The 11,618-nt window shown below is 50.0% G+C and overlaps 1 protein-coding gene across 1 annotated transcript; it reads right to left on the minus strand.

The window, feature by feature from the left end:
* Positions 1 to 7,481: 7,481 nt before the first annotated feature.
* On the minus strand, positions 7,482 to 10,501 carry LOC127305933 (ferredoxin--nitrite reductase, chloroplastic). The gene is made up of 4 exons (XM_051336527.2): positions 10,043 to 10,501; positions 8,884 to 9,238; positions 8,499 to 8,787; positions 7,482 to 8,396 (listed from the first exon to the last, which is right to left on the minus strand). Exons 1-4 carry the CDS (start codon positions 10,443 to 10,445, stop codon positions 7,656 to 7,658), a joined length of 1,788 nt encoding a protein of 595 aa, XP_051192487.1. The 5' UTR covers positions 10,446 to 10,501; the 3' UTR covers positions 7,482 to 7,655.
* Between the last annotated feature and the right edge of the window lie 1,117 nt (positions 10,502 to 11,618).

Genomic DNA, 11,618 nt, shown 5'->3' on the forward strand with positions numbered 1-11,618 from the left:
TCTTTGTTATGGAGGTGACCAAGAGCTCGTTGTAAACGGTTACACCGATGCAAGTTGGAACACCGATCCCGATGACTCTAAGTCACAATCGGGTACGTGTTTATATTGAATGGTGCTGCGATGGTGGGCAAGCTCGAAGCGGTGCACGGTGGCAAAGTCTTCAACGTAATCGTAGTACATAGCGGCTTCGGAGGCTTCATCGAAGCGGTATGGATGAAGAGGTTCATTGTAGAGCTCGGTGTGGTTCCTAGTGCATTGGACCCATTAATCATTTATCGTGATAACATGGGTGCCATCGCCAATGCACAAGAGCCAAGGTCACACAAGAGGCTGAAGCATATCAAGCTGCGTTACCACTCGATTCGCGAGTACATCGAAGATGGAGATGTAAAGATTTGCAAAGTACACACTGATCTGAATGTAGCAGATCCGTTGACTAAAGCTCTCCCTAGGGCAAAGCATGACCAACACCAGAATGCCATGGGTGTTAGGTATATTACAATGTAATCTAGATTATTGACTCTAGTGCAAGTGGGAGACTGAAGGAGATATGCCCTAGAGGCAATAATAAAGTGGTTATTATTTATATCTTTATGTTTATGATAAATGTTTATATATCATGCTAGAATTGTATTAACCGAAACATTAGTACATGTGTGATATGTAGACAAACAAGAAGTCCCTAGTATGCCTCTTAAACTAGCTTGTTGATTAATGGATGATTAGTTTCATAATCATGAACATTGGATGTTATTAATAACAAGGTTATGTCATTGTGTGAATGATATAATGGACACACCCAATTAAGCGTAGCATAAGATCTCGTCATTAAGTTATTTGCTATAAGCTTTTGATACATAGTTACCTAGTCCTTATGACCATGAGATCATGTAAATCACTTATACCGGAAAGGTACTTTGATTACACCAAACACCACTGCGTAAATGGGTGGCTATAAAGGTGGGATTAAGTATCCTAAAGTATGAGTTGAGGCATATGGATCAACAAAGTGGGATTTGTCCATCCCGATGACGGATAGATATACTGGGGCCCTCTCGGTGGAATGTCGTCTAATGTCTTGCAAGCATATGAATGAGTTCATAAGAGACCACATACCACGGTACGAGTAAAGAGTACTTGTCGGAGACGAGGTTGAACAAGGTATAGAGTGATACCGAAGATCAAACCTCGGACAAGTAAAATATCGCGAGACAAAGGGAATTGGTAATGTATGTGAATGGTTCATTCGATCACTAAAGTCATCGTTGAATATGTGGGAGCCATTATGGATCTCCAGATCCCGCTATTGGTTATTGGTCGGAGTGAGTACTCAACCATGTCCGCATAGTTCTCGAACCGTAGGGTGACACACTTAAAATTGGATGTTGAAATGGTAGCACTTGAATTATGGAATGGAGTTCGAATATTTGTTCGGAGTCCCGGATGAGATCCCGGACATCACGAGGAGTTCCGGAATGGTCCGGAGAATAAGATTCATATATAGGATGTCATTTTATGTGAAATAAAATGTCGCGGAAGGTTCTATGGAAGGTTCTAGAAGGTTCTAGAAAAGTCCAGAAGAAACCACCAAGGAAGGTGGAGTCCACATGGGACTCCACCACCATGGCCGGCCAGCCCTAGATGGGGTGGAGTCCCAAGTGGACTCCACCATAGGGGGCCGGCCACCCCCCACATGGGAGGTGGGAATCCCACCTTTGGGTGGGAGTCCTAGTTGGGCTAGGTTTCCCCCTCCTATGGAAGGTTTTGGTTTCGGGTCTTATTCGAAGACTTGGACACCAACACTTGGGATCCACCTATATAATGAGGGGCCAAGGGAGGGGGCCGGCCACCCCAAGACCATAAGCTGGCCGCCCCCCTTGAGTGGCCGGCCACCCCCTCCCAAACCCTAGCTTTGCTCCTCCACTCCATATTGCCCGCGTAGCTTAGCGAAGCTCCGCCGGACTTCTACACCGCCACCGACACCACGCCGTCGTGCTGTCGGATTCAAGAGGAGCTACTACTTCCGCTGCCCGCTGGAACGGGGAGGTGGACGTCTTCATCAACAACCGAACGTGTGACCGAGTACGGAGGTGCTGCCCGTTCGTGGCGCCGGAACCGATCGTGATCAAGATCTTCTACGCGCTTTTGCAAGCGGCAAGTGATCATCTACCGCAGCAACAAGAGCCTCCTCTTGTAGGCTTTGGAATCTCTTCAAGGGTGAGACTCGATACCCCCCTCGTTGCTACCGTCTTCTAGATTGCATCTTGGCTTGGATTGCGTGTTCGCGGTAGGAAAATTTTTGTTTTCTATGCAATGTTATCCTACATCTCCTTGCCAAAAGAATCTTGATCGGAAGTAATCCAATCTATGCAAGACTCCTTTAGGCAACTGGAAGAAAGAAATCATATAGAGTACCATATTCGTAAGTACTGAATTAATGAGTACCAATCTTGCCCCTAGAGATAGGAGTTTGCTTTTCCAGCTACTAAGTTGTTTCTGTAGTCTTTCCTCAACGAGTTTCCATTCAGCAAGTGTGAGCCTCCGATGGTGGACCGGAATGCCCAGATAGCTAAGTGGAAAACTACCAAGCCCACATCCGAATAATTCGGCATATAGGCTGGCCTCGTCTTGGGCCTCGCCAAAACAAAACAATTCACTCTTATGGAAGTTTATTTTTAGCCCTGATAATTGCTCAAACGCTGTCAAGATTAACTTGAGGTTTGTAGCTTTTACAAGGTCATGATCCATAAAAATAATTCTATCGTCGGCGTATTGAAGAATTGATAAACCCCCTTCAACTAAGTGAGGTACCACTCCTTCAATTTGACCATCGGCTTTTGCACGCTCAATTAAAATCGCCAACATGTCCGCCACAATGTTGAATAACATTGGAGATAGGGGATCACCTTGCCTTAAACCTTTTTTTTAAGTATCTACCAATGTCATCATTGACTTTGATGGCGACACTTCCTCCAAAAACAAAGTTATTAATTAAAGCGTGCCACTCGGAAAAACCTTTCTTCCGGAGAGTTTGCTAAAGGAATGACCATTTAACTTTATCATAGGCTTTTTCGAAGTCGATCTTAAGGATAACCCAATTCAACTTTTTGCGATGCAACTCATGGATTGTTTCATGCAGCGTGACGACTCCATCTAGGATATATCGTCCTTGCATGAACGCAGTCTGAGTGGGGCGCACCACATGATCAGCCACTGAATTTAGTCTAATTGTAGCCACTTTGGTGAAAATCTTGAAGCATACATTTAGAAGGCATATATGTCTGTATTGTTGAATCCGTTCCGCATCATTGACTTTAGGGAGTAGTATAATTTCCCCGAAGTTGATTCGGAATAGTTCCAGCTGCCCAGAATGAAGGTGAGCAAATAAACCCATCAAATCAACCTTGATGATGTCCCAGAAGTTCTGATAGAACTCCGCTGGAAAACCATCAGGTCTGATGTTTTATTATGCTCCATTTGAAAGACCGCCTTTCTCACCTCCTCTTCTATGTAAGGATTAGTAAGAATGACGTTCTCTTCTAGAGAAACCTGGGGGATGTCATCGGTTCTTGACTCATCCAAGGTCACCTCTGATTCCTCCGGAGCACCGAATAAGCCTTTGTAGTAGGTCGTAATATATGCTTTAAGCTGCTCATGGCCCTCGATTAAACCCTCTTCTTGTGTTAGAGAATGAATGAGTTTCTTCCGGTGCCGGCCATTGGCTACACTATGGAAGTATCTCGTATTCGAGTCTCCTTGAAGAATGAATTGGGCTTTGGATCTCTGGTACCATTTGAGTTCCTCTTCTCGCAGCAGACCCGCTAGCTTCGCATTATATTGACTTTTAAGGTCAATTTCTTGCGTAGTCAGCGGGCTTACTTCCGCGATTGCCTCTAGATCATCTATACTCGATGACAGAGAGAGTTTCTCTTGCTTAAGCATCCCAGCCATGTGTCTCGCCCACCCACCAAGGTATCTCCGTAGTGACCGGAGTTTGTTATTCCACCTTTGGATGGGGGTAGATCCAGCAACTGGTTGCTCCCATATATTCTTAACCAAGTCTGCAAAACCATCTCTAAGCATCCAACCAAGTTCGAATTTGAACGGTCTTCGACGCTGAGGAAATGGTGTTCCAGTGGTTAGTAATATAGGAGCATGATCCGACAAAGACTCAATACGAGGTAGAACTCGTACAGTGACTAGAGGGAATTTTTGTTCCCACTCCGAGTCCATGAGTACGCGATCTAATATCTCGTGGCTTGCTACTTTCTACGAGATATTTTTGCATAGGGAGAAACGGTTATCTTTAATTGCTGCTTTAGTAACTTTGCATAACATGAAAATGCAAGTCTGCCTCAAACTTTTTAGGTTTACCGAATTCCAGTTTAGAATCACTCGATAAGTTTTAAGCCATGTATAATGCAAGGTTTTTATTCTCTAAATGATGTACAATCTCTACTGGTCGAAAAATGATTACAAGCCGTGGGTTATTTCTAGATGTATGAATTGGAAGACATCATGCTCGAACAGTTGCTCGTTCATGTCTGGACAATCGGGCCCGAACAAATTACGCATGTTGCCCTAATAGTTGGTCATGTGACCATCATTCTTGTCCAGTACAAATAGAGTTCATAATAAATTGAAAAATACAATTTCGAACAGAATCGGACTATGGTACGGTTCATGGTACATCATGCAATTCGAAGGCATCACAAAAACTTCCTGACAAAGGGAAGTGGCGTGAGGTACCCCATGAAGCCCCAGGGAATGACAATACTAGTTCTTATTATTTCAAATGAAAGCAAAGAACAATCTGATGCCAGGGATTTGGCGGGTGGTGCCACTACGTGACGAGGAAGGTGTAGGCGCTGGAAGAACCATGAACTTCTATTTTGCTTCACTCCAAAATCTTAAATTTGAGTACTAATGCTAGGATGAAGCGCTATGGAGATTAATCCATCGATGTCTGTCTCCATGACTAACATAGGACACCTTCTCCTAAACAAGGAAACACCTATATATACAGCTCTACTGCCAATTTATCACACATTTATTTTGAAACGAATTTATCACACATTTTAGATCCAGTGTTCTTGTCATTTGTACACACCAAACAAACAAACAATTTTCAGTTATTTTTCTTTGACCATCACAACTTTCCTGTCATACCTATTGTGCAAGGTATAATTGCAGCATGAATGAATTTATGGACGCATTTTTGGACGAGCTGTGAGCAAAACAGTCTTAGAGGCAAGCACTTTCATAAGCACCTATGATTATTTGTATAGGGGAGGTGTCTAGTTCGACATCTGTCTAGTATATATATTTTTTAGTTAAGCATCAATGCTTATTTATACTTCATAAGCCTAAAGCACCTTACATTATAGATGGTCTAACGGATTAACCGAAAATTCTAAATCCTCTCTAATATTTTATTCAATAATAGGCATAAAATGCCCGGCTTTAAATTAATAAAGCCAAACCATGGTTCAAGGTTTTACAACACCAACCAACTCAAAGCAGGGAACACCTCTTACAGGTATAGAATAAACCTCTTAAAGGTACAAGGAACAAGTGAGAACCCACTACACTCACAGCTACAACCTCTAAGGCCATCTCCAACGCGGCTACCCATCCCGCGTCCGCGCGTCCGGATGGGTCCCGGTGGACAAAAACGCGGCCCAAAACGGCCACGCATCGTAAATACGGATGGCCGCGGTGTCCGGGACGATCCAAAACCGGCCCAAATCTGGGCCAGTTTTGCGTGGCCGCGGATGGCACACGGTGTCCTCGCGCGTCCGCATGCTTGTCTGCCAGGCCCACCTGTCGGCGGGTGGGAGTCCTATTAAATGTGGACTGGGAGGGGGACTGTCCCTATCCAGTCCCCATTTCCCCACCCACCCGCACGAGCTCGAGCTTCCGCGCCATCATGGTCCCGAAGCGTGAGTTCGAGCCATCCGCCAACGACCACGAGGCCAGCAGCAACCAGCGAGCCGCGCCGGCGGCTTTCGACATGGGGCCGCCGGCGGCCATCCGCGATCGGATCTACGTCACTGTAGTGGTGGCGCAGATCTTCTGGGAGGCCGGCGCCCCAATGCCGTGGGGCGACGTGCACCTCCCCCACGGCTGGCACCTGAGCCCAGATCGGGTTCCGGTGCCACCGATCCCGGCCACCGGCCGCGCCCGCCTCGTGGAGATCCAGCGGCACCACACGCAGCTGCCGGCGGACCTCCGGGAGGACCTCGCCTATAGCGACACAAGTCCCTACTGGTTCGAGGTGGAGCATGATGCGCGCCGGCTAGGAGGGCTGGCCGCCGCCCCGACGCCTTCTACATCGACGAGAAAGCGGCTACTCCACCGCGGGTCGCGCCAGCGCTAGCGCCATAGGCCCAGCCCGAGGAGGGCGACGACCCCGAGCTGCAGGCCGCGCTGGCAGCGTCCCACGAGGTCAACGACCTCGAGGAGCTGGCCAAATGGTCGCACCTCGTCGAGGCGTTGCGCGCCTCCGTGCTGGAGGAGGAGGCCAGGAAGGCCAAGGAGGAGACCGACACGTGGGCGTTCCTCGCCATGGCGCGCCGGTAGGAGGAGGCCACGCGTCAGGCCGCGCTCCGGCACGAGGCGAAGCTGCAGGCCGCTGCGGCGGAACAGCGACAGAAGGAGGCGGCGCGGCTGGCACGCCTGCGCAGGCCGGCGAGCCCTCCGAACCTGCACTCCGCCCATGAAATGGCGCAGTGGTCTCCCTGGCCAGAGTCCCCGGCGCCCTCCGGCGTGTCCAGCCGGAACAGCGCGTCACCGCCGGGGGGGGGGGGGCATCATCCTCATGGACGGCGATGACGACGAGCACTACTGGGACTAGGATGGCGCACCGGCGGCCACCGCGTCCCAAACCCTAGACTAGGGTTTCCCCCTTTTTTAGTTTATTAAAGCCCATATAGGGCTTTCTTTGTGTAAAAATTTCCCAAAATAGGGCTAAGTTTAAATAAACTTTAGTTTAAATTTAATTTGCTTTTGTTTTTGTTTTTTTTTCTTATTTTTTGTTAGCTTTGATTTTTACGCTGCGTCCGCACGTTGGGCACAGTGCGCGACCCAAACAGACCGTCGATCAGGTCCGCGTGGCCACCCAAACGGCCCCATCCGGACGGGCCAACACGTCCGATTTGGGTCGCTGTTGAAGAAACTCTTCATCATTGAGATCACTTCGTCCATGAGCCTCATGTCCTTGCTTCTTGTGAGAGCACGCCACTGCTGGAACATAACAACAGATTTTTTTTTTAGAGAGAGCATAACAACAGATTTGAATACATAGTCAGCGGGTTGTTTAGGGAAGACCCCTCAATAGAAAACTTGTTGCGGATTTTCCACAGGACCCAGCTTTGGGCAGCAAAGATGACCCAAATAAATTTCCTTGTTTTTGCCGAAAAATCTAGATCCTATCTAATATTTCAGGATACTGAAGAAGAAGAAGAATTGCGAGGGATAGCTACATATAATCTGCTTCTTTATTTATATCATCAACTCAATCACCCATCCCCTGTAACGTAAGTGAAAAACTTTGGACTGCGACAACCAAACCGTGGTACAAACTACCACTGGCATTGCCTACTTTACACCAAGCAGCAACTCATCTCTGCAAGCCTGCATACGCGACAGTGTTGCTACTCCTCGTCCTCCTCCCTCTCTCTGGGCACGGCCCCGAAGTGCTCCACCAGGAGGTCGGCGACGATGGGCACAATGTCCTCGCACGGCACGGCCTTCCTGTGCACCCCCGTGAGGTGCGAGTCGCTGCCGACGCGGCCGCCGACGAAGATGTCCGCCGCCTCGACGATCTTGCCGCTGCTGTTCTTGGTCAGACACCCCATGAAGCCGATGTCGGCGACCTGCACCTGCGCGCAGCTGTTGGGGCAGCCGGTCCAGTGCATGCGCACAGTCTTGGGCACGGACACGCGCGCCTCGACGTCGCGGGTCACCTGCAGCGCCCGCGCCTTGGTCTCGATGATGGCCTGCCCGCAGAACTGGTTGCCCGTGCACGCCACCAGCCCCTTCATCAGCAGCGACGGGTGCGCCGAGAACCTCTCCTGGAGCAGAGGCTCGGCGAGCAGCGCGTCGATCCTCTCGTTCTTGACGTTAGGGAGCACGATGTTCTGCTCCACGGTGAGGCGGAGCTCGCCGGAGCCGTACTCGTCGGCGAGGCGGGCGAGCTCGAACATGTCGGCCGCCTGCAGCCGGCCGACTGGCACGTGCAGGCCGACGAAGGAGAGGCCCTCCTGCTTCTGCGGGTGCACGCCCAGGTAGTCCCGCCGCTCCCACTTCTTGTCGATCAGGTCCTCCGCCGCCGCGCGCTCCAGCACCCCGTTCGGCATCCTCTTCTCGATCTCCGACCGGAACACCTCCATCCCCTGCATTGTTCGAATCGAAACAGAGTACTCTAATTTAGCATCATTTTCAAGATTCATTCAGGAATGCAAGTCTATATCCATGTGGTTGGCTTGGAAGCTTACGAGCTCGTCGATGAGCCACATCATGCGCGTCTTCTGGCGGTTGCCCCTGGTACCGAGGTCGCGGTACGCCTCGAGCACGGCCTTGCACACCGGGATGATGTCGTCGCCGGGCACCCAGGCGTCGAGCGGCAGGGCCTCGCCCCAGCGCTTCGGGCTGATGAACCCGCCCACCAGCAGATTGAACCCGAACTTGCCGTCCTTCTCCGCCGGCATGTACGCCAGGTCGTTGATGTGCGGGTGCTCGAACAGATCGTGGGTGCCGATCACGCACACGTTCCACTTCCTAGGACTGTTCACAAGACATCAGCAAACAGCATGTCAGAAACTGACAACATTCTCGCGCGCGGCTGCCGATCGATCAGACGATATGGGTGCGTGTGCTCACAGGTTGGTGATGGCGAGGTTGCCCTCGGAGTTGTTGGTGATGTAGGAGGAGAGGAGGTTGGTGTAGGGGCGGGTGTCGACGATCTCGTCGGGGTCGATGCCGGCGAGCGGGTTGCCGACGGGGTTGCGCACGTTGTCCATGCCGCTCTGCAGGCTGGTGAGGCCGACGGAGCGGAGCCCGTCGAGGATCTCCGGCACGTCGGGCAGCGTCACGCCGCGGATCTGCCAGTTCTGCCGAGTGGTCACGTCGGCGCACCCTTCCTTGCCGTACTTCTCGATCACGCTCGCCAGGTACCGCGTCTGCTCGCTCGTGGTGACGCCGTTCGGCAGCTTCAGCCGCATCATGAACCGGCCATCTGCAGCAGCAAAGCAAAGCAGAAAGGTCATTAGCACTTTTTGCAAGTGGGTCCCTGTCAGAAATGTTTTACTACTAGTCGTCATTTTGCAGTATAGGAATCAAGGAATGGTCCATAAAAGGAATAGATTTGGAACCACTGGTTTGGGATAAACCCCAAAATGCAGACCGGAAGATATTCTCTTTCAGCAAAGCTCAGATTCCCATGTTGTATTTGACAGCAAGGAACAAACTTCAGTACGCTGGCTCTGACGGAAATTATGTAAAAATCAACCAATAACAGGTGGACACACACCTATAGTGGTTGCATAAAACTAATCAGGACGACACCAAGCATAATAAGGAAAGAAAGAAATCACTGTCGTCGGCACTTGACCCTTGGCTCTTCAGGTGTATCTTAGTAGACGCCTTATAAAAAAACTGCATTAGTGTGTATACTAAATTCAGTTTTGCAGAACTTTTGGTTGAGTCACTCCGGTGGTCCAATATACAGTTATACACACGCAGTCAGAGCAAAGTGTCAATTAGTTTAGTTCTCTGCTCTTCAGCCAACATTATGTAGAGCCCCGAAGGAGCATGGGCACATGGACTGGTGGGAGTCGTTGATTGATTCAGAGCCTATAGCGCATGCACGATTAAAATCTCATAGAACTTATTCTACAGAGTATGGACACATACCCCAATCATCTCGCTAGAAATTAGGGACGGCATGTTTTGTTTTGCAGAAAAGGCTGAAGCACAAATGCAGTAGTGATTATAACGAAGCTAATGAACGGATCAAATTGCGATGGTGCAGAGGGCATACACTGCTGCTTGCGGCGATGGAAGAGGCCGAGCCACTTGAGGCGGACGTCGACGTCCTCCTTGGTGAGCTTGTCGGCGTCGATCTCCTCCATGGGGATCTTGGCGAGGTCCTTGATGGCGCCCTCGGTGAAGAACTTCATGGGCTCCTTGCCCAGCTTCACCTTCTCCTGCGGGTTCAGGCTCGTCCGGTACTTCTCCTTGAGCACCCAGTACCCTCCTTCCCGCTGCTCCACCCTCGGCTCCAGCCGGTCCGCCGAGACGGCCTCGGCCGGCGCGGAGGACGATGGCGCCGAGACGGCCGAGCACGGCACGAAGCGGGCGCGGCCGGTGCGGCGACGGGACGACGAGGTCGCGTACTGGGCGGATGGCGGGAGAAAGCTCTGCAGAGAGGCCGAGGACGCCATGGCTGCTGCTGGTGGTGGTGCTGTGCTGTGGCGATGGTGGTGGTGGTGGCCATGGGTGCTGTGCGTGTGGTTGTATATCGTGGGGAGGGAGGGGGCATGCGGTGGCGTTTTTGGCCCTTGGAGAGTTCAAGAGGGCAGATGCTAGCTGCACGACATGGCAGCAAGCCACCGGGTGGAAATTTACCGATTTGCCCGCGTTCCGGCGGGCACCATTAGTCAAGAGGGGTTTGCCAAAACAAAAACAAGAAAATGAGGCGAGAGTGGAAAGGTCGGCGACTCCGACGCGGGCGAGCGATCCGCAAGGATGTTTTGCATTTCTAGCTGGTTTGCAACTTTATATTTCGAGAGAAAACAAATCTCCATAAACCAAAATAAGTATTGTAGGAGGTACAAAAGTTCGAAATTTCGATTCACAACCTCTGGGTGCCGTTTTCCTCCATGAAAGCGTCAGCCACAACATCTCTATCCCTAGTGGAGTCTAGTCTCCCGATGAAAACCGAGATTGGGTTTGTTGGATCCACTCCGCGTCATTTCCCTCCTCCTTGCGGCTTCGGGCTAGATGACGTTGGATGACACGTGTTTGTTATCCTTGCAACATTGGGGAGCCCAAGCTTCGTTTCTCTTCCGACATGTCTTCTCTCTCAAACATAAGAAGTGTGGAGAACATGGTCGTGGCACACTTTGTTTCATGAAGTTACCTCCCTCATGACGGTGTTGAGATGAAGTCAAAATTGGTGTGTTGAGAGTGTGATGGACGACAACAATGACTTGGATGGCGATGTTTGGTGTGGAGCGTGTGAACGCACTATTGTGTCTGCCTCATCAGTGTGCATGCATTGTCCTGTGATTTTCTAGATCTCGTTTTGATGTGTGCTTGCCAAGTTTAGCCTAGTTTTTCATCTAATTAACCGAGCACTCTTCTTTGTACCTAGATGTAGAGGAACCATCATTTGCATACCACATATAGACTATTATAAAAGCAATGCTCTTATAAAGGCAATGCTCATGTATTGGCGGGGGATGAAATTCTAGAACAAAATTCGATCACTTTTTCACTTTTTTTTGTTCCAGTGGTTTAGCATTTAGCCAACAAAATTAAGTAAGAGTCCGACTATACAATTGTTTAGATCATTTGTCAAAATTTGCTTGATGTGCTCACACACAAACTCTTGA

Source organism: Lolium perenne, chromosome 6, assembly GCF_019359855.2.
Source record: "Lolium perenne isolate Kyuss_39 chromosome 6, Kyuss_2.0, whole genome shotgun sequence".
Lineage (NCBI taxonomy): Eukaryota > Viridiplantae > Streptophyta > Magnoliopsida > Poales > Poaceae > Lolium > Lolium perenne.

What these genes read in the sequence shown, in the direction of transcription:
- LOC127305933 (XM_051336527.2), bottom strand. Translation starts at nt 10,445, where the DNA reads ATGGCGTCCTCGGCCTCTCTGCAGAGCTTTCTCCCGCCATCCGCCCAG. An exon ending in CCATCGCCGCAAGCAGCAGT is followed by an intron (nt 9,239 to 10,042) that starts GTATGCCCTCTG and finishes TTGCTGCTGCAG; the next exon opens with ATGGCCGGTTCATGATGCGG. An exon ending in AACCTCGCCATCACCAACCT is followed by an intron (nt 8,788 to 8,883) that starts GTGAGCACACGC and finishes TCTTGTGAACAG; the next exon opens with TCCTAGGAAGTGGAACGTGT.